This window comes from Argopecten irradians, chromosome 3, assembly GCF_041381155.1.
Source record: "Argopecten irradians isolate NY chromosome 3, Ai_NY, whole genome shotgun sequence".
In the NCBI taxonomy this organism is placed as follows: Eukaryota; Metazoa; Mollusca; class Bivalvia; order Pectinida; family Pectinidae; genus Argopecten; species Argopecten irradians.
Genome location: NC_091136.1, coordinates 18,565,803 through 18,588,917, shown reverse-complemented (window position 1 = coordinate 18,588,917; position 23,115 = coordinate 18,565,803). Strand labels below are relative to the sequence as shown.

The 23,115-nt window shown below is 35.1% G+C and overlaps 1 protein-coding gene across 3 annotated transcripts in view; it reads right to left on the bottom strand.

Annotated features, from left to right (window-relative positions):
• Positions 1–23,115, bottom strand: part of LOC138317728 (leucine-rich repeat serine/threonine-protein kinase 2-like) — a 59,719-nt gene that overhangs the window by 24,487 nt on the left and 12,117 nt on the right. For 2 of the 3 annotated variants that reach the window (XM_069259588.1, XM_069259589.1), the window contains exons 15-47: positions 22,840–22,968; positions 22,328–22,408; positions 21,748–21,890; positions 19,990–20,110; positions 19,483–19,583; positions 18,675–18,794; positions 18,315–18,414; positions 17,595–17,690; positions 17,125–17,292; positions 16,177–16,650; positions 15,538–15,750; positions 15,298–15,392; positions 14,480–14,600; positions 13,186–13,379; positions 12,637–12,747; positions 11,589–11,719; positions 10,704–10,855; positions 10,100–10,223; positions 9,860–9,971; positions 9,065–9,136; positions 8,496–8,606; positions 7,964–8,056; positions 7,390–7,532; positions 6,929–7,061; positions 6,576–6,768; positions 6,280–6,376; positions 5,830–5,884; positions 5,235–5,519; positions 4,332–4,444; positions 1,527–1,627; positions 1,252–1,352; positions 669–740; positions 254–336 (exon numbers count right to left, since the gene is read on the bottom strand). In XM_069259588.1, the coding sequence (XP_069115689.1) occupies positions 254–336; positions 669–740; positions 1,252–1,352; positions 1,527–1,627; positions 4,332–4,444; positions 5,235–5,519; positions 5,830–5,884; positions 6,280–6,376; positions 6,576–6,768; positions 6,929–7,061; positions 7,390–7,532; positions 7,964–8,056; positions 8,496–8,606; positions 9,065–9,136; positions 9,860–9,971; positions 10,100–10,223; positions 10,704–10,855; positions 11,589–11,719; positions 12,637–12,747; positions 13,186–13,379; positions 14,480–14,600; positions 15,298–15,392; positions 15,538–15,750; positions 16,177–16,650; positions 17,125–17,292; positions 17,595–17,690; positions 18,315–18,414; positions 18,675–18,794; positions 19,483–19,583; positions 19,990–20,110; positions 21,748–21,890; positions 22,328–22,408; positions 22,840–22,968 (4,438 nt within the window). The remainder of the gene's footprint in view (positions 1–253; positions 337–668; positions 741–1,251; positions 1,353–1,526; positions 1,628–4,331; positions 4,445–5,234; positions 5,520–5,829; positions 5,885–6,279; positions 6,377–6,575; positions 6,769–6,928; positions 7,062–7,389; positions 7,533–7,963; positions 8,057–8,495; positions 8,607–9,064; positions 9,137–9,859; positions 9,972–10,099; positions 10,224–10,703; positions 10,856–11,588; positions 11,720–12,636; positions 12,748–13,185; positions 13,380–14,479; positions 14,601–15,297; positions 15,393–15,537; positions 15,751–16,176; positions 16,651–17,124; positions 17,293–17,594; positions 17,691–18,314; positions 18,415–18,674; positions 18,795–19,482; positions 19,584–19,989; positions 20,111–21,747; positions 21,891–22,327; positions 22,409–22,839; positions 22,969–23,115) is intronic. The other variant, XM_069259590.1, reaches the window with a different exon arrangement.

Genomic DNA, 23,115 nt, shown 5'->3' with positions numbered 1-23,115 from the left:
CACTTCTTACAAGACTTGTGTTATCCCTTTTTATTGACCAATCAGATCACTTTGTACAAGACTTGTGTTATCCCTTTTTATTGACCAATCAGATCACTTTTTACAAGACTTGTGTTATCCCTTTTTATTGACCAATCAGATCACTTTTTACAAGACTTGTGTTATCCCTTTTTATTGACCAATCAGATCACTTTGTACAAGACTTTTGTTACCCCTTTTTATTACCAATCAGATCACTTTTTACAAGACTTACGTTGATCCTTTGGAGGTGTTTGGAACCATCAGGTGAATCTCCTCATCCTCCAGGAAATGGTAGTCAAGCAGGAAAAATGAATTCTGTAGACAAAACCAAATCATGTTTAATATGATATTGTCTCAGTGTTTGTTGGGATATTTGTTATTTAATATAATGTGTTTTAATTAAAATTAAGTTGGCAAAACTAATGATAAAATATCCATATCATATATCAGTGACACATGTCGATAAATGTACCTCAGTGATGCCTCTGATTCTATTTAGAGTGCATGAACAACTAAAGACAGAATATGGTAGACATAGGCAACAAAGTGCCCCACCCCCTTTCATGTTGAGAGCATATAAGCAATTAAAATTACATTAAAGATTCTGAACAGACTGTCGATACAGAAATGTAGCATATCGTACTTACATTAGACCAGTGGCCAAATATTCCCTTCTTCCAATACTTTATAGCTGGGGGTCGTTTCTCTTCCACCAAGGTCTAGAAAATATAGTTCATGATCCAAGTTCATTAGCATAACAATGGTAAGGAAATTATGAAAACACTTCATTTTTCATTAGAATATTCTAAACATTCTTAATTTTGCTCACAAAAAACTGATGAGGTGTCTTGATATATTTATACATGCAAAGAGTGTTGTAATTTCAATGACCAGCACAGCACATGACATATAAACTTCATCTTGAAGGTTTGCCATTATCCCCGAAGAAGAAGAACGTGCTTTTCTTACTTACTCAGCAGCTATAGGTTAAAAAGCTATAGAATTTATGTCCTTTTCCCCATTTTTCATGGCCGAACTGCATTAAATTATGATACATACATATGGTGTATATATATTACACACCAGGATCTAAATTATTTTCTTCACAAGTCTCAGAAACCTGTCTGAATTACTTTACATACCAAAGTGACTGAATGTTATGTAAGTTATCTTCCCTTATCAGAATCAAATTCAAATGTAACTAAGTTATCTCCCCTTTATGTTACTCACCAGGGTGAGAGAGCTGTTGGAGAATGCGACGAGGCGTGTGATGAGGCGTGACCACAGACCAAGCGGAACCAGAGGCATTGAATAGTGGCGAGAAATCTTCTCTGTTAAAGTCAAAGGTCAATGTCAAAGGATTGGAGAGAAACATCAACAATATAAACATGACTATACATGCAACTACAAGTAGATTTATTAACCTCAAAAGGCAATTTTATCTCTAAGCACAAGAAACCATATTTGGTGTTGACGTAATTTTTCAACAAGTTATATCAATGTACCATTCATTTTGAGTGGTGGTATGGCCAGGTCTGGTCGTTTGTCTGGTAGATGACATGGAATCAGGACTTCATCTTCGGAGTACTGCAGAGCTATTTCAAACCTAAAGATCAAACCAATATGAATATGCGATTTAATTAATTTAGTTGTTTGCATGACTTTACATTCTCTTCACAAATCCTCAAAACATTTGCATATACTTGACAATATGAACTGTTGTGATAAAACTCTTAATATATGGATTTTGTCTTTCTCTAACAATGCAATAATGATGATGGCAACCTACTTATCATAATTGAATACATTAGGTCTTGCCTCAATTTGTTTATTTCGCTGACAAAATTAGCTTTTGTCATTTGATTGCAGTTGTAAGTCAAGTACATGTATGTATGAATTCAAATTGCACTGTACTTTTTTTAATTAATGCTAAGCAATACTACATGTAGGTATAATTTCCCATCAAAAACTTCATTTGATCAAGTTTTAAAATAACATTAACTTAAGGTGGTTTGATACAGTTAGGCCTAAAAATTTCCCCTCGTTTAATTTTCTGTAAAATTTGCTCACTGAAAGATTGGTTGATAAACTGTTTATTAAGGCTTTTATTTGAAATTTGACCGTGCGGTTTTGGAAATATTGTACTCTCAATAACACTACTTTACTGTCTGTTTTTCTCAAAACACAGTTTTACACACATATTTTCAAAGCTTGGTAATTGACTGAAATATTACAAACAACAACGTTTTTTTATCTTTAATATGTAAGTTTTTATAGATATCAATGACCTCAATGTCGTTTCCACTCTTAAAAATACATTAATTGTGAATTTTTCACGCGAATGTGTGTAAATGAGGCCTAAAAAATGGCCAATTTTTGCATTTGAATTTCAACTAAATACCTAATTTCAAAAAATTGTGTCGTTTAATTTTCTTTATTTTTTGTCCACATAATTAGACAGTTGTTTGGGTTATAATGAAAGAATATAAAAAAAATTGACCGCGGATTTTTTGAGTAATTAGCCTTTCTATACCCCTACCCCCTAAAAAAAAGACTTTTTTCACAATTATATTATTAGACCGAAATCCAGCGGGAATATTTTTATAAAGTACATCTTAAATATTCAACATTATAAAGTGTAATAGTCTGATAATATAAACTGTTATACCTGTTAATTTTATGTCACGATGCCACCGATTTGATGCTATACAAAGCTAAGAAATGGCACAATTAAGTCATTATTTTGCCTGGACATAATATCTGAAAAATGAATATGGAGAATTCCGTGTAAAGACTCCACTTCAATTACCCTTTAGACAATCCATGATTTTATATTGTTTTAGCGGAATTTTTTTTTATCAAATTCTATCTTTCCATCGTCAAGATATCTTAGATTCAATAGTCGTTTGAGGCAGATATGCAAGCATAAATTTGAATTAGGCGCCAAATTTGTAACGATGAAAAGCGTCTACGTGACAACGATCGAAGTTGATAACTTCAACTTCATCACAACAAAGTCGATAAAATCGATGCCATCATACACAACTGTATGTCTTTGTATGTTTTTTGATGAGATATCTGCATATCTAATACATGTAATATATTTATTATCCGAAGTAAACTTAAACAGATTTTTGGATCCTCAATATAACCTGTACGGTAAGTGTACGCCTAAGAAAAAAATCTCTTACTCTCAATCCTCGATCTACGTTCAGCTGATTACTGAAGACAGGAAAATAATTAGTCTCTAAGATGCCTACATGTACATGTTTAGTTTCTATATCACAGATATAAAACTGTTGTTGACACTAGCTTACATGTGCTTTTTCGTAAGATAGTATTCAATCAAATAAATCAGAGTACTTCCATGCATTTTCTCAAAACGGGAAATACATACATCATCTAATTAGAGTAGTTAGGCCTATATCTTATCGTACATGTATACAGTAAATAAAGTCTTGTTTCCCGAACGTGTTAGTGGTTACTGAGGATCATATAAGCTAAACATGATACGTGTAGACATCTACATACGCAATATTCATGAAATATACTACATGTTGTAGCTTGCACAAATTGAACGAAAAGCAGGGGTGGGGCGATGGAGAGATGAAAATATTTCTGTATCTGTATTTTTATACTAGCTGGATTACTCGGCAAAATTGGAATATCTTGATTTAATTATGTATCTCCCTTAAAACACATGTATATTAAGTGTCAAATGTTCACAGTTTAACTGAGTTGAACAGAAAATGTTTTAATCACTTGTTATGAAATCTCATGTTATTCAGTACAAGATCGAGACCGTATTGGCACATATCAGTCCGTTTGTATGAGTTATGTAATTTGCTTCTCAAAAGATACATGTAGCTTCATATTATATTAGCCTAGCCAAATTCAAAGATCTGACAACATTATTTTTTTCTACATGTAGATTCTAGTTTGTCGAAACTAGGTCCTACACCTACCGTACAAACTTTGATTTTTACCTGGTATCAAGCTTTTGGCAAACCGAACTAAAAAGTACAATATCGACAAATACGCCGTTTATCGACTATACTATCCTGATTTTAACGTTAAAAGGTAAGACATCGTTAGACGGATAACATATAGATCGCTATTCTTCATAATCTTAGTCATAAAAGAGTTTTCATGTGCAGTTCGGAATGCACTCATTGACCCGAGGAGGTCCGAAAGAACTGCGCATTCGATCACTGTTCGGAACGTCCTTAACAGATTAACTTTGATCCTAATTAGTGCCGTCACCTTGACATTATAAATATTTAGACTGTGTGGCATTGACATTGACTCACTTTTCCAGAAGTCTGATATATTGTGGCAGCAGTTCTTTAGGGAAAAAGAACACCCTCTCTCCCTCAAGTTTCTTTCCTTTAAACAAAATGTTCATGTGATGTTTCTGTAGAATCTATAAACAAAGAGCAAAAACTCAGGCCTTATATCAATGCTCTGTTTTCCTAATTCAAGTGACATTATCAATATGAACATTCTATTGTTAGTAGACAAACTACAAGTGAATAGGGGCGGCAGAATCCTACATTCTCTTACCCTGGACAGGGATTTTTCTATCTCACCCTAGGTTAAAGACAAGCTACACATCAAGATCTTTCTATGTGTTCACATAGGGTTAAAAAAAAATCATTCACCCTCTTTGTGGTGAGACAGCAGATCTCATCTCTCGGTATAAGATTCTTAAACTGTCAACTTAAGAATCTCACCCCTCGGATTCTCCTGTCTCACCCCAAAGGGGGTGAAAGGTTCTATTACCTAGTAGTCTCGTTCAAAGGGAACGTCTTGCTATAGCCAGCATGAACGACCTTTGCCCAAAGGTTGTAAGCCAATACATGCTGGAAGGTGGTGATATTTCCTACACACACCATAGATCTGTTGTCACACTTTTCACCAAGTAACAGATATTATTAAAAAGCTTTCAATGAAGCAATCCACAATTCTTATTTCGAGCACTATAGATTTCAATAATTTGTAATGTGGTAAGCCATAAAGTAGCATTCTTATGCTGGAATGAGATCCAAAATTTTATGATGTGAATGATTTTCAGTCTCCTTGAATAGGATTCTAAATTTTCATGTCTAGTGACTTGACAAATCTGACAAATTAAGATGAGACGCTAGTCCTTCAAGCATAAATCTCTAGAATCAATCTACAATATTCCTTAAGAAATATTCCTTAAGACCTACCCCGTTTTTGATGTACGGGTTGATCTGCTGTACAGTCACAACCTGGGCCATCATTCGACACAGCCAGCCGGGATCTATGAAGTACAGATCCTTAAGCTTCAGGGCAGCATCCTCATAGTGGAGCAGGACACCACTTCCATGTAGAAATCTCACAGCCTGTTTCAGCTCGTCCTCCTCAAGGTCGAGTCGGTGTTCCTCAATGACCTTGAGAAGCTGGTTGTGTGTGATAACCGGGTAACCAGTCTGGTAATTACGTACTTCCTCCTCCAACACCTCAGCCAATTTCTGTAAGAACAGACGTTCACTAGATTTACTTCATTTTTAAATTAATACAGATTTTTTAGTGAATGAAGAGTTCTTAATTTGTTAAGAATATTGTGATTATTTATCGTAACCAAGGATACTTATCAAGTATATAACATGGTATATTAATTATGAACATCTTCAACCTTTTTCCATTGAGCTACTAACTAAATGTGCCAATAACTTTCAGAAGAAAACTGAAATAAAATTTAGTCCATAATATTTTAATGTTAACTTTATTCTTTTATTTCATTCAGCAACTAATAAAAATAACACCATTGTAATGATTTACCACATAATCAGCAGGAACTTTCTGTCCCATAACTGGCTGTCCTTTCACAGTGTAGCTACAAAACAGAAAGTTTCAGTTATCTCCCCTTCAATCTACTGTAAGTAACGAAACAAAAACACTTTTTCCTTTGTCAATTTATAAAATAAATCATTGTACCGTAATTATCGCCCTTCCATTCTAAACAATAAATCCAACATTGGTTGTAATTATCTCCCCTTCATATTAGATGATCAAACAGACATTTCAGTGTAAACAAAACAATAGAATATTTGAGTTATTTAGGAATTTAGGACATGTCATTTTATTACTGTAAGTACAGTAACACTTTAAAATCAGCATATATTGTACTAGTCTTGTCATTTTCATCCTAGACTAGTTAAATTCTCTCTAAATAAGTGAGGTCTTATCAAATTGTCCCTAACAACTGTAAATCTACTATATATCTGGTACCTGTCTATCTTCTCTTTGATGAATTCTCTAAGTCGCTCCATCTCCGGTGATTCTTTTGTACAGTTAACAGCCACAAAGTCCTGGATGTCAGCAAACCCTTCAGATACAAATGGATGTCAAAATTATAACTGAAAGAATGTGGTAGTCAGTTTACAAGTTTGGTTCAAGCTTGACATCCTGGATCATGAGGGATCCTGATTCAGGAGATATCTTGAGGGGTCAATCATCATGATTGTAACAGAGTAAGTATAAAAATATGTATATTTATTTCAATTATTAACTGATTCTATACTTACCAAGTTTGAACACAAGATCTCTGAGCTTGCTCCTGATCAGATTCTGCAGCTGATGTCGCTTCGCGTCAGGTATACAGTCAGCGTGGGTACCGACCACGATCACGGGACAACCAGGGGCTCGGGCGTGGATGTTAGCCAGCCAAGATCTCAAAAGATTCAGCTCCTCAATCCCCTTTTTAAGGCTCATTACCACCTAGAGGAAAAAGATTCAGAGTTACCTCCCATATCATTGTTCTGACCAATGCAATTATATAAGATTAAGTACTTTGTCCGTGCTATGGAAATAAACCAGGTAGGAAAATTTCAAATATAAATCTCATCCTAAATGAAGACAAATTGAAGATAACCCTTACCAGATACACAGCCCGATCTGTGAGGTAACACTGGTGCGTACTGTAGAAGTCTTCCTGTCCAGCAAAGTCCCATGTGTTGATGGTATAAGTCACGTTACCATGGAAATCGTCAAAACTTTTCTGCCTTTCAAATCTGAATATACCAATATTGAGGGTTATACATAAAAATGTGTTGAGCAAACCTTTAGATCATATGTTCATATTTAATATCAACTTAGAATCTACTTTTAAAACAATCGTCCCTATTATTCCAAATAAACTGATCCTACCTTAGATCAGGAACAGTTAAAATGTATATCAAGGAAGCAATTAAATCTATATGTACCAGGTATAGAAATCAGCTGATATTCTGTGAGTGCCTGAACTTAATTTTAAAATTGATAATATCTTTTATCACCCAATCAATATGGCTTCTTTTTCAATTAATATCATAATTCATTTTAAACAATATTTTGACGTACTTCCAGTCCTGAACTATGACCCCGACGGTGGGTGTATCGTGGTGTGGACTTCGATACTGCTTCATCAAAGCTCGCAGTAGTGTAGACTTTCCTCGGCCTCCATAGCCAACAACCATCAGCTTCATACGGTAATAACGGGTGGCCTAGGGCGCAAATATTACAACATCATGTTAATACCAGGCAGCCGAGAAAACAGATATTACAAAATTATGGTAATACCAGGCAGCTGAGAAAACAGATATTACAAAATTATGGTAATACCAGGCAGCTGAGAAAATAGATATTACAAAATTATGATAATACCAGGCAGCTGAGAAAATAGATATTACAAACATAAAACAAATAACAAGTGACCAAACATACAAATATATGAGGAAAAATCACCGAACTAAGATCAATCTCTGGCAGTGTCTTTTCATGGGTTTCAAACTCATAACCCAGAGCTATGTAGAGGGCTATTGCTAATAATTCAGGACACCTTTACCAGTAAGGCATTTCGGTCCTTATCAATAAACTGTCCCACAGGACTTAGGATTAATAATTTAAAATATCCTTTACAGTTTGCATTGCTCACCTTCTTGAGTTTGTTGTGTAGGAATGCTATAAGGTCCTTCACTTTGCCCCTGTGGATTCTGTCCAGAGAAAACCCAATACCCTTCAGAGGCATCTGTAGGCACAAAACAGGGAAACATTTTAAAGACAGTGAATGATCTATGATGATTCTTCACAGACTTTTAATTTTTGCGGAACAACATTTTAGCAATTTAATCTAAAAACAAGAAAATCAAATTTTAACAGTTTTAAATTTTAGAGCTATGGCTTAAGGGTATATGTGATTCAACCAAATGTCTTACTATTTCGCAAATCAAAATTTTCATGGAATGCGTTGCGAAATTGTGAAAATATTATCCCCGTGAAAATAACCGGCTATATGCTATCACAATCTGATATTACAATCTGATTTATGTTGCAACCTTCTCATAATTTTCTGATTTTAAATATAATGACATATGACAGATAATTAAAATCATTACTACAATGTATTATATAAAAACAAAAAGTACTCCGTGTAAATATTTTGTGTTATGCTTAGTACAAGAACTGACCTCCCACATTTTTGAGCACCTTCCAAGTTCATCAGGCAGTGAGGTCAGAGATTTATTATAGCTGATGTCCAGGGAGGTCAGAGAGGTCAACTGACCAATCTCCTTAGGAAGCTAGAATAAAAATGACATTTGTTGGAGAGAATGTCAATCAGACATCAAAGGTCATTTTTGGTTTTATTAGTTTAACATCCTAAGTACCTGGAGAAAAACCACCGACCAGCTGTCAGTACCTGGCAACTGCCCTACATGTGATTCGAACCCGAAACTGTGTCCCAGAGGTGGAGGGCTTGTGGTAATATGTTGGGATGTCTTGACCACTTGGCCATCGCAGCCCCATCAAAGGTAATTAATATGCCTATTTATTAATAAGTTCTGGATTATCATCAAAACAATTAGTGGAATATTTAGGGATTATATTGATGGAATAATCAACAATATCATTGTCAATGTGAACATTATATGTTATATTATCTAATCGCATTTAACAGTTAAAATTTTCAAAAAGTATTTCTCAAAATCAAGGAAGTTTTGAAATCATCATATTTCTGTATACAAACTTGAAAACTCACCTCCCCAATGTTGTTGTTAGATACATTAAGAGCCTCCAATTTGGACCAAGCTTTAGCACCATCCAAGTTTAGCTGTGACAGTTTAATTTTTTTTGTGAAATTCAATTAAAATTGCAAATCATATTACGTACATTTTAATTTCAGTTCAAAATAATGGGTTTTTTTTTGTTGTTTTTTGTTTTTGCAATATTCCCATATCAATCACAACAGCAAAACTGAAGAAAAAATAACAGTCAATATAAGGTCTATTAAACGTTAGTATTCATTTAGATGCTTTAAATTAAACCTAACTGGAAAACTGTTGAGTCAGTAGGAGCTAACTTTCAGACTGACCCATCCAGTATCAGACTATCAGAAACAAGTCTCCATCAATATGGAATATATATATTTTTGTCCACACGGTTGGAATTACTTCTTTGTCCCATACCAATGAGATACAAAACAATTGGTTTCTTGCTATGGTTAAAATCCAAGATAGCCCTCGGCAGTCATTTTGAATCAGTCAGCTCTAAACAAAACGTTAGACAGCAGATCGCATGGGGAACCATTCAATGAAATTTGAGAACAATACTCCTCTTCCTTCAATCATTATTGTACAAAAAACGAAATATGGACAGACAGACAGGCAAGCTGATTACTAATAGAGCGCCAGAATCTCATTTGGGCCCTAATCATTTGAAGATGCAGATTAAATAAAGATAAAAGAACATGCCAAATTCTATTTCTCCTTCCAAAAATTTATATATTCAATCATACTTAGTAACATTGTCTTTTTATTTGTCATACCGAGCATACCTTAGTGATGTTATTCTGACAGAGTAGAACTTCTTTTAGCATGGTGGATTTCCAGTGCTGAGGGGCGGGGATACCCACCAGACCATTGTTACTGAGATCTACTGATCGTAAACTGTAAGCAAATCAAATGATTTCTATTTATAATACATTGTGATTGATAATTACTATGTTCAGATTGAAGTAATCTTCAATTTTAAACAAATCAAAAATCAAAAATGACCTTGATGGTTAGAAACTCACCTTGGAAGTTCCAGGATTAACTTTGGTATGTAGAAAGGCTCTTTCTCCTGGAGCTGGTTGCGGGCGAGTTTCAGTTTGGCCAATCTAGGTAACTCTGTTACAATGGTTTCACTTGGCAGTCTCCCTTAAAATGCACAAATTAAGAAATATAAACAGACTTGACAGATTGTCCAATGCGCAGCAGAAAGGGGAGATAATAATGTTCCAGTAATACTTTAAACAAACTTGTTCCTACAGAAAGGAATTGAAATATCTTTTTTAAATTAATAAACTGATGAACAGAACAGATGGACATATAAGGAAAGTGCAGGCAAACAAATGAATTGATATTCATACAAATGTATCTAAGTTAGTGAGTAATCGGCCTCCAACATATGTTTTCTTACCTGACAGATAATCAATACACAGTTAAACCCAGTTATAACTTACCTCTGGGGACCAATAAAATCAGTTTGTTGTAAGCATAGTTCGTTATACACCTATTAGAGACATATGGTAACCATGACGGGGAATGAAAATTACTCCATTGAAGTCATGAATTTGTTGTAAGTGTGTTTGTTATAAACATGCTTTACTGTATACCTGGCTCCTTGATCAATCTTACCTAGTCCATTATTGGAGAGTTCCAGATTCTCAAGCCTCGGACAGCCAACCAGGAAATTATCCGGTATAAAAGGAATGTGGTTGTCAGATAAGTTGAGTGTCTGTAACATTTCCATTCCTAAAGATGTCTCCGGTAATTCTTGGATGTTATTACTAGAGAGAAAAAAATATTTATGTACTTTAGTTTCATTTACCCAAGTAGTTAAAAAGGAAATATAAGCACTGTCAATGACATTATTTGGATGTGCTCAATTTTTTACCTGATCTATTTTGCTTTTAAGATTATCTCTGCCTTACCTTGGCAACAACATATCTCCATAGAGGTTACCATGGTAACAATATATCTATAAAAAGGTTACCATGACAACAATACACTTATAAAAAGGTTACCATGGTAACAATATATCTATAAAAAGGTTACCATGGTAACAATATATCTATAAAAAGGTTACCATGACAACAATACATTTAAAAAAAGATAACCATGACAACAACATAAAGGTTACCATGACAACAACATCAAGGTTACCATGACAACAATATATCTATAAAATGGTTACCATGACAACAATATATCTATAAAAAGGTTACCATGAAAACAATACATTCCTTAAAGGGGTTACCATGGTAACAACATATCTATATAGAGGTTACCATGGTAACAACATATCTATATAGAGGTTACCATAAAAACAACATATCCATAAAGGGGTTACCATGGTAACAGCATATCTATATATAGGTTACCATGGTAACAACATATATATATAGAGGTTACCATGACAACAACATATCCATAAAGGGGTTACCATAGCAATAGCATATTTGCATAATTTCTTATACAGAAGTTACCATGGCAACAGCAAGTATATTATTAATATGTTACCTTGATAACAACAGTACTTCTAGTCCTTGTAGCTGTGCAGTCAAAGTGGGTGAAATCTGGCCCAGACTATTATGGGATAGGTACAGCTCCTTTAGGGTTGTGTTTTGGTCTATTCCTGCAACAGCCTGTAGCTGTAACATCAATTAAATGAATGTCATTAATTCAGTAACAGAACTCACAATGGCCATCATGTATTTTTGTACCTCTAACTAATATTCCAAAAATGCTTTTTGCCTTATTCATGATTACAGAATGAATTGTTAAATTAAGTATACTCTCTTTAGTTAGTGATTTTTGAAATTAGACTTATAAAGAACTGAAAGATCTAATTTTTCGTTGCAATTCAAGCCCAAGAGAAAATAATTCTTTCCAGGGAGACAATTCTAGATGTATCCCAACACACAGACATAATTTATCATACCACACAAAATTAAAAGAAAAAAATCTCTGTTAAAAGAACCCATGAATATATTTCCTGACAACAACGTTGCTAAATTCTTTGAGCTACAAAAAATAAGCAACAGTGTTGCAATTGTTGGTTGACGTTGCAGATGACGTCAATTTCCTATCACGTGCAGAGCTTCCAAGGGGTTATTTCCCTCGGGGGTTATTTCCCTCGGGGGTTATTTCCCTGGGGTTATTTCCCTGGGGTTATTTCCCTCGCCTTCCAATTCCGGGGAAACATCTAACTTATTCAATGTCATGTGATCAAGTTTAATCCAATCAGAACATTATAAATGAAAGTGAGGTATAATAATACCCGAGGCCGAAGGCAGAGGGTTATATCACTTTCGAGAGTTGATAAATCACCATATCCACGTGAAAACAGGTAGATATCTGTTTAATTATATGGCATTTATATAATGTAAACTACCATATCCACCAGAAAACAGGTCGACATCTGTTTTATTATATGGCATTTACATAATGTAAACAATTTGTTTACATGTATATAAACATGTATTTCCTCTTCATGATATTGAGCAAGCCCTCTCCCCGATGGTATAATTATCTTGTTTCCTTGCTATGGAGTGAAATGAGAACTGACCTTGTTATATGACAGGTCAAGGACACTTAGCAGTGGACACTTCAAGGCTTGAGAGGGGAATACTGTCAGAATGTTACTACGGACGTCCAGCCCTTCCAGTTTGGGCAGGTACTGGAACATGAAGGTAATATATAGTTGTAGCAAGTCAGGATGAAAGACATTATGAAAGTAAATAACATAATACAGGTCTGAACTATTAGATATACAAAGAAGAGGAATTCCAATCCAATTGGGTGAATTGATCAGAAATAATAATATGCACAGACATCACAAGCAAGGAAATGAAATGTATTTTTTGACAAGGTCATAGTCAAATATCAATTAAAATAGTACCGTAAACTACTTTTCACAATTATCATTGACCACAACTATTAATTATTTATAAAACCATAATAATTAATACATTTATACAAATATTCAGAAACTGACACATAGAGCTAATTTAACATGTTATATTGAAGAATTCTGTCATTTTTCATCCTCAATAAATCTGTCAATTGAAACATTTGATTTCTGAGATACGTTTATGACTGATCATCGTCATCATACCTGAAACATTTCGTCTGGGAGACTGGTGAACCTGTTGTCGTGTATAAACAGTTTGGTGATACCACTAAAACTCCTGGCCAGATCTGGACATACAGTGACCAGGGAGTCAAGAGAGGTCAGTCCATTAAAGGAGAGGTCAAATAGAGATGGCCGGAGTAGGTTCTGGTCACTACTGGTCACTCTTGATTCCTGGTCTGGAAAGATCGTTTCATGTTTATTTATTACATAGTCCGTTGAACCATATTATATCTATAATGCATGATTTGTGAGTAAAATAATATTGTGATGTCACAAGCAGTACTGTTCTAGTTAGGTAATACACAGTCAAATGTGACACCAAAGGGACAAAGCAAACATGTCCTTTGTAGACAGTGTCCTTTATACAGAGGTTGACCACACTGGGGTTGGTTAGTATGTCCTTTATAGCCAGGTGTCCTTTAAAGCAGATTTGACTGTAAATAGAATTTTACACTCATGGCAAAATAATCTATTAAATTAATTTAGAAGAATTTACATTTAATCTAATTCATTAAAATTGTTTAATGAATCTTGATAATCCATGATAGCCACTCATATGTCAGATATTTTATTTTCAAAATTAACTTTTAAATTACTATATAGCCTTATAAAATATATAACTGGTAGACTCAAGTACATGTTATAATAACAAGAGGCTCAGAGGGCCTGTATTGCTCATCTGGTCTTTTTGGGTTTTTTTTTTAGTAATTCTGTAATTTAGTAATTAGTGATTCAGAAATCACAAAGACAAATTGACTCCACCATTTGTTTAATTTTGAATCCCAACCATATAATGATGCTATAAATATACAAATATGCTATCTAATACATAGTTTCAGAGAGGAAGTAATTTATATGAAAATTGTAGCCTAATAAACCTTTTTGACCCCGCGTCTAAGGCCCCGGGGGTCAGAGCTATCATTTGTACATTTTTGAGTCCCCACTCTAAAAGGATGCTACCATTGCATTATGAGTACTATCTTATGCTTACTTTCAGAGAAGAAGTCATTTATATGGAAATAGCCAAATTGACCCCTTTTTGCCCCACCCCTCAAGACCCTAGGAGGTCTGACCCATCATTTGTACAATTTTCAGTCAGTAACCCATAAGAATGCTACCAGTCAAATTTTGTTGAATTCCGACCAGCGGCTTTGAGAAGAAGTCAATTGATGACGGACGGACGACGGATGCCGGACTCGGACGCCACGGTATGGCATAAGCTCACCTTGGTCCTTTGGACCAGGTGAGCTAAAAAAGTGACAGAATAATACTATACCTGAGGACATAGAGTCAGCACTACCGAGTCTCGACCTTGTTACATGACCTTCACTGTTACGTCGTCTGTGACCTTGAAATTCGTGGTCCTCTATGTATGGTAAAACAGGCACAGAAAGCCTCTGAAAAATTTGAAAAATGTATCATGTAAAATAAAATCCAATATAAAAATGAAAATTTGCAATTATATCAATCTAAAATTAATGTCTGCTCTTTTAATTAGTAAATTCAATGAAATGTCAGGACAATTTGGGATAAGATACAAGTTATCTGTGTAGTAGCAGGTGGCTACAGAACCCTTATAGCTGAGAACATGCTGTCATGACATTGTCAAGTTTGGTCAATGTAGTAGCAGATGAATACCTTGTTATAAGTTATCATATTTTCCGGAGTATACGTCGCAGATTTTCCCCTTGAAAATCGTAAGTGCGACCTATACACCAGTGCAACATATATGTGGACGATTACGAAAATCAGTAAATAAAACACGGTATCCAATGATTATCATTTCACATGCAAACCTGAGCATCGGCAATATTTTATATATTAAATAAATGTTTTAAATTAAAATAAGTTTGATTTTAAGAGGCACAGTGTGCCAAAAATTGTAAAGAAAAATTGGAATTCACCTGATCCTGATCTGGGAAATCATAGGTCATACGGCTATGATATAAGAAAGAAGTACGTAATGTACATATACTGAGAGACAAACCGTGTAATGTCACTCATAGGCAGTGATATATCGTCCCACAGATTATATACTCCTGCAGCACTAGCTCTAATTACTAGAGTTGTTTATCTTCACAAATATTTCCTTACATGCTGAGACCAACAGTTGTGGCTCCTTGACGGGCCAGAAATCTCAAGATTGGATGATGATGGAGAAAGATTTCTTTTCTTTCGCTTCCATTCACCTGTCAATTAAAAGTATACCTTGATTTTTTTTTTGCTAATGAGGGGCTGCAAGTAATTGAAAGTTGAAAGACAAGTTATTGATTAGACAGAAATAGTATATTTTATACATAAAACATTCCAAATTATCTCTTTAAAAAAAATTACCCGTGTATCCTAAGCCCACACATGAAGCCTCCGCTTCAGTCTGTCTTAGTCGAGGATCAGATGGACTAAACGGAACATTGGCTCCAGTCAAGGTTATTGTTTTCCATTCGTCAACATCACTACAGCTAGTTTCAAACACGGGAATATTGATATCTGTAGGTGATGTTGGGCCGAGTTCAAACACCGGATGATCCTCGGTTGGACTGCCTACTGCTGAAATAAGTAAGTCAAGCAGAGAATAATAAATCAGCAGTGTATTTCTTCTCAGTTATTCTGTCAAGATATTATACCATCAAGACCCAATCAGGCCCTTAATCGAAAGCCTAAGATGTAAAATACTTAAACAGCTGCCAACTGAGACCACAAAGTTAATAAAAGGGCTATGAGGATTGATTTTGGAAAATTATCACATAAAATATTTTCTCCTGATTTAATTTTTGATTGTTAATGACATACATTCTAGATATAAATAAGTTTGTGATTTCAATTATTCTTTCATAAACACTAATTTAAGATGCTCCTTTAAGCAGCTAAATCTTTCATATTCAATAGACTAAATGAGAGAGACTCTCTGCTTTTTTTCCCCTCAAATCGATGAACTTTGTATCAGTCGACATTAACCATACAAATGATACATACCATCCGCTTTGGTGTTATGGGATAGGCCTGGTAGTGTCCTTGGCCGCTGTCGTTGTGAGGAACGAGAATTTTTTGGAGGGAATCTCTCTAAGGGATGGACCCCTAAGGAGTCAGTCCCAGGATACAGAGAACTAGGGAACTGTGGAGTCAGGATAGGTGATTTGGGGCTGTGAACTGAAATCTGTGGGGTTAGAAACTTGAAACTGTCAGGAGAAATTTTGACTGGAGATTTTTGACTATTTGACAGAACTCCATGAGGTTTGTTGGACGAGCTAGGGTTGCTGGATGGGAACCTCTGATTTTGCGACAGGAACTCTGGGATATTTGGTGGGGAGGACAATGGGCTATAACTACTAACAGGGGACAGTTTATGTGGGGAGATAGGGAAGGGGATGGGAACAGCTTTCACAGATGACTGGCTCCCTTCATAGGAATGTTGACGAGGCATAACATTATTGGGAAGAACATTCTTCTCTGAAAACAAAAACATCTTTTTATTCAAATATATCACTCGAACTTAACATAGGAATCACAATGATTGTTATATAAAATCAGATAATGCTTTAATGGTGCAATGTTTGTTTTCATACCTCTCTAATTTAAAAAAAAAATATATACGGAACAACATGGTATTATGATTATGAATATTGATGCTGATCACCATCAAAATGGCTGTTCCATTTTGTGGATAAAATAGTCGTTGATTAACGGTTTTCCTGGTCAAGCTTAAACTGTGTTAATGCAGAGACACCAAATTGAGTTGATAATGTAAATATAAGCATTAAACTCATAATGTGCTAGCGCGCATTATGAAGATTGTCTGCAAAACTTTGGGATCTATATAGACCATAGTTTAACACTTAAATAAACATTGATTACAACATTCCTGTTTCATTCATTGATAAATTCGTTTTATATGTATGATATTTGCAAATTAAATTATCATACTTTTGACAAAACCATCCCTGTGGTGACGGCGTCGGCCGTCTTTCCTGTAGCGGAAGTATTTGGTGTTGTCGAATCGTGAGTCGTTATTGGTGGGTGTAAACACGGCAGAACGTGACAAATGTTTCTGTTGGCTCTTCTTTATCTTCGTCAATATCAGCTTCCCACTTGCTGTAACATTACGTTAAATATTATGAAGATGATAACACTGACATGATTTTGTGAAGCAAACTTTAAAAGTTAATTTGTTAATTTCTTTTGACATTAAACAATTATTGACTATTTGTAGGTTAATAAATCAGGCATTGTTAAAACTGTGAAAGGTGATATTCTCCAAGGTCCTAAGTCTGACCGAGCATTTTCAACTAATCAGAAAATGACAAAACTCAATGCAGTAGAAAAATTAAAGATTCATAACTAAACATTAAATCGGTTTTGAGTGGAGAGAATTTTTGAAAATAGACAGGACTTACCAGTAGATCCAACTCGTGCAGTATCAGAAAAAGCCATCACAAACCAGTCTGGATGAAGATCTCCAAGGCCCTGACCCGCCCACGACATTATCATACCTGTAAAATAAATACATTTATGATTAGCCAAATTAAGGTGTTAAAAAATATCAGCATATATAATTGACCCCGTGACCTTGAATGCATATCAATGTTGAACATCCTTTTACATCACTCTGTATTCATGCACGAGATATACGTTGTGGCACTTAAGCTTAATTAAGAAGTTGGATTATGTCCATGGATTATATGGTTATCAAAATGGTGGCCTCCCCTGATAATAAAATTATGATGAATGTGTATTTCAGAAGTAAATTCCTCTGGACTTATGTTGCCATACTTCAACCTTAACTAACAATAACTAGTTTGAGTTGGTTAAATGTCCTATTAACAGCCATGGTCATTTATGGATGTGCCAGTTTATAGGTCGAGAAAAACTGGAATATTAACATTGACCTTTGGTCAGTACCTAGAACACAAACTTGTGACCCAGAGGTGGAGGGCTTGTTATAATATGTTGGGACATCTAAAACCACTTTAATACCACTTCTGATCCACATCAGTCAACTTTCAAATTCATCCAAATTATTACAGCCAGATAGTAATTAGTGTAATTTTGAAACATCAACATAAACAATGTACATATAAGATTCTAAAATAAATATTATTAAGTAAGTTGTGTACCTTCTCTGTCTTTGTTGACGTGCCCCAGTAACATCCCGGTAATTTGGTGACTAGACTGGCTCAGACTCAGTTTCAGAGGACTCTGGATGTCAGTGATGTGCTAGAACACATGTAGCTGTAATTAGACTTACAAACAAAAGGTCCACTGGACCTGTACTGATCATCTAACAGAGAACCACAACTACAAATGACTATTATCTAACATTGTTTAGAGTTAAATAAGATTTTTTTTGTTATTTTTTAATCCATTTATTCTAGTCTTGTATCATAGGTTACTAGCTAGTAACATACCACCATGTGACATGAATTTTATATCAGACCCTATCTGACATTTTTATAAGTTATCTCCTCTGATCTTACCTGTCTCAGGAGAAGCTGGACAAGGTCTTCATCCTGTTTCTCCACAGCTATATACAGAGGAGTGCAGCCATCTTGTACCAGGTTGACGTCTGCTCCCAACTCCAGCAAACACTCAGCAGCCTAAAATACAAACAGGTAACATTCATAATTTGGAAAGCCAAAGATATGTTCAAACAACAGACATGTCTGTTCTGCTTTAAAATGGGCTCCTCAACTACATGGGATGTGATTGAATATTAAAGAGTCATATTGGAACAAAATGATTTGGGATTAACAAAGCAAACAAATACTGATGTCAGCCAGAGTGTGATTGTATATTTTACCTCACTGAAAACCCATTTTATTGTCGGGGCCACACAAGTGACAAAGACTACTCTGCTACATCACAAATACGTTCATATTAATTCTAAGTCAAGAAAATAAACAAAATCCTGGATATATATCAGGAATATTCTTGAGAAATAAAACAAAAACCTTTTGATCAATGAATAAGACCTAGTTCATGATTATCTTTGTTATCAACAAAAAGTGAGGATATACCTTATGCTGCCATATGATGATTTTGATTTAGAAAATCTCTTTGTCATGTAGAAATAAATTTTGATGAAACATGAATAAGATAAATCCATGCTAGAATCACGACAATGCTTTTTTGGTTCAAAACATTACACCTAGTATGTTAATTGCAAAAGCTGATTAGAAGAAATTTGGGGTCAAAGATTAGAGTTCAGCTCATACTTTAACAAACTATATTGATGGTGAATTGTAAGAGATAAGTATGTAACAGTTATGAGAGGTGAATACTTACAGGCAGGTTGCCACTCCTACAGACAGATAACAACATCTTAGAGCGGAGCACCTGTTCTAACCCAAGGACATACAGACACTCGCTGGCAAGATCATGGACCTCTGTGAAAAACAGAAATATTTCACTAAAAATTGTGTTTTACATCCTATGAATGACATTCATGGAGTTAATGACATCTGTTCTGAATTTAGCAGAGGAAAGTCAAGAGTTCTTAATTAGCTCAATATCAAGTATTTTTAGCTTTTCTTTTCAAAACTGACATTTGCATTCTCTACTGTGTAAGAATATCATGATAACTATTTAGCAAAAATCAGGTTGAAGGGACTCTGGAAAATAAGCCAATTTTAATTGATATAATAGCAAAACAGAGTAGTCCTTATAAATTTGATTATCAATAATACAAAAGCTAAACTGAGCCTTTCAAATGTGTAGAAATTATTATATAACAGTTTAGACATAGCGATTATTTTGTAAAATGCATTTACATTTTTAGGACTATTCACTTACGTGGATCTGAATTATGCTGCTGGAGAAGACAAAAGAGAATTTCTGGGCATCCCACCTTGATAAAACTGTCACTCATCCATCGTCCCCCGCCTTCTGATAGAATCTGTATTGCTACACAGGCCTACAGGTAAAGACAGACATCACAGTCATACAAGGCACTACAAGTAAAGACAGACATCACAGTCATACAAGGCACTACAGGTAAAGACAGACATCACAGTCATACAAGGCACTACAGGTTCATAAGACAGACATCACAGTCATACAAGGCACTACAGGTAAAGACTGACATCACAGTCATACAAGGCACTACAGGTTCATAAGACAGACATCACAGTCATACAAGGCACTACAGCTAAAGACAGACATCACAGTCATACAAGGCACTACAGGTTCATAAGACAGACATCACAGTCATACAAGGCACTACAGGTAAAGACTGACATCACAGTCATACAACAAGGCACTACAGGTAAAGACAGACATCACAGTCATACAAGGACTACAGTAAAGACAGACATCACAGTCATACAAGGATAAGGTAAAGACAGACATCACAGTCATACAAGGCACTACAGGTAAAGACTGACATCACAGCAAACATCACAGTCATACAAGGCACTACAGGTAAAGACAGACATCACAGTCATACAAGGCACTACAGGTAAAGACAGACATCACAGTCATACAAGGCACTACAGGTAAAGACAGACATCACAGTCATACAAGGCACTACAGGTAAAGACAGACATCACAGTCATACAAGGCACTACAGGTAAAGACAGACATCACAGTCATACAAGGCACTACAGGTAAAGACAGACATCACAGTCATACAAGGAACTACAGGTAAAGACAGACATCACAGTCATACAAGGCACTACAGGTAAAGACTGACATCACAGTCATACAAGGCACTACAGGTAAAGACTGACATCACAGTCATACAAGGCACTACAGGTAAAGACAGACATCACAGTCATACAAGGCACTACAGGTAAAGACTGACATCACAGTCATACAAGGCACTACAGGTAAAGACAGACATCACAGTCATACAAGGCACTACAGGTAAAGACAGACATCACAGTCATACAAGGCACTACAGGTAAAGACAGACATCACAGTCATACAAGGCACTACAGGTAAAGACAGACATCTCAGTCATACAAGGCACTACAGGTAAAGACAGACATCACAGTCATACAAGGAACTACAGGTAAAGACAGACATCACAGTCATACAAGGCACTACAGGTAAAGACTGACATCACAGTCATACAAGGCACTACAGGTAAAGACTGACTCACAGTCATACAAGGCACTACAGGTTCATACTGAATCATACAGGATTACACAGACTTGTATACAAATTTAACGGAATATCATACCAGGTTATAAGGTTTATTGGATCATAAAGGCTCATACTGGATAACAATAATCATATATAAGGTCATACAGATTCAAATTTAGTAACACAGGGTTTACTTAATAATGGCTATGGTTATACAAGGTCGTACAGGATCGTAAAACGCCATAGAGGACAATAAAGGATCATAATGGGTCAAAAAGGAGGACATGAGCCATATTATATATGATCAAAATTGCTTTATTATATAATTAAGTTAGTATAATCACCAACTCTCCCTAATTAAGGTAATACATTATCATATAAGATTCATACAGGTTCATACAGGACCTAAAGTGTCCCTTAGAAATGAATTATTACAGCAGACATTTAATTTATTCCTGTAATTACCTCTTTGACAACTCCAAGGTCGTGGCTATGAATGTTCATGGCGGTACTGATGACCTCTGCCAGTTTTACATGTAGACTTCTGTCCTTGTAGATATTCTCTGATGCCAGAACTTGTAATAAAATCAACCCTTTTCTCTGAATGTCTGGAGAGAAAAATATGTACAAATTTAAATAATAAATGCTTTCTGAGTCATTCTCCATTGAGCATCTACCAATAATTATAAAGCATGGTGTTCTTAAAATTATTTTCATTCACCTCTAGAATAAAGAACATTTTAAAACTTGTAGAGTAGTATTTTTACAGTGGTACAGTTGCACAAAAGACAAACAAGACATAAACATCCATTTGAAAAATTATATATGGCCCTTACTTATAAAGTTTTAAAATTCCCAAATCGCCAATCAACAGATTTAAATTAATACTAAAGACTAAATACATAATAGTCAATGGAAGGGGAGAAAATACAAAATATCAAACATACTGTAGTTTTAGGGTAACCAAATCATAAATGTCCGATTTGGACATATTGATGGTTTAATATCATGATCACATCTATACAGTTAGAATAATATTACTTACATATGGAGCCTGTATAGGTAATGAGAACCTCTAGTACATGTCTAACTGTACCCGCTATGTTTAGTAGCTCCACATTACTCCCTGGTAAATCAATGAAAAGAGCAAAATATAGTCCGAGATATTTCATTTTTCATTTACTAAAACAAGAAATGTCTCCCTAGATATTGATAAATGCTCCTGCCTCAACATATCAATTTTGAATGCAGCTAGGATGGGATTTGATGAGATGTGAGGACTCGTGAATAATTTGAAGAGATATATTTGAATAAAACTTTATGACTTCAATTTCACGGTGGTGTTACAAAAATAATAGAAAGTTTTGTATTATGATAATGTCAAAGGACAGGTTAAGAAATCAAAAAGGGACTTATTTCTTCAAATAAAGCTAAAAATGTTTTTATCATTTTATTTATATTTTAGGTACTCCTAATTAGTAATCATGACATGCGAGAGAGACAGGTAATACATATTTTGTGATTTCTGATGTAGTGGAGTAGTGATAGGGTCTGTACCTGCAGCTGACAGGACACTAAGACACTCCAGACTGACTTCCTGTAGGATCTCGTTATCTCTGAACAAATCAAGGTCCTTCAGGATCTTGGTGTGAACTCCGTCAACAAAACACTGGTAGTAAACAACATCTGTAACATTCAATATTCTGGATCTTAGATAGAACTCCGTCAACAAACATTTACTAAATTCAGTTGGCTCGTTTTGATTCCCGATTATCAGTTCTAATTTTCATAATGCTAATTATACATTCTAATACAATCTTCAGCCTGTTGAAA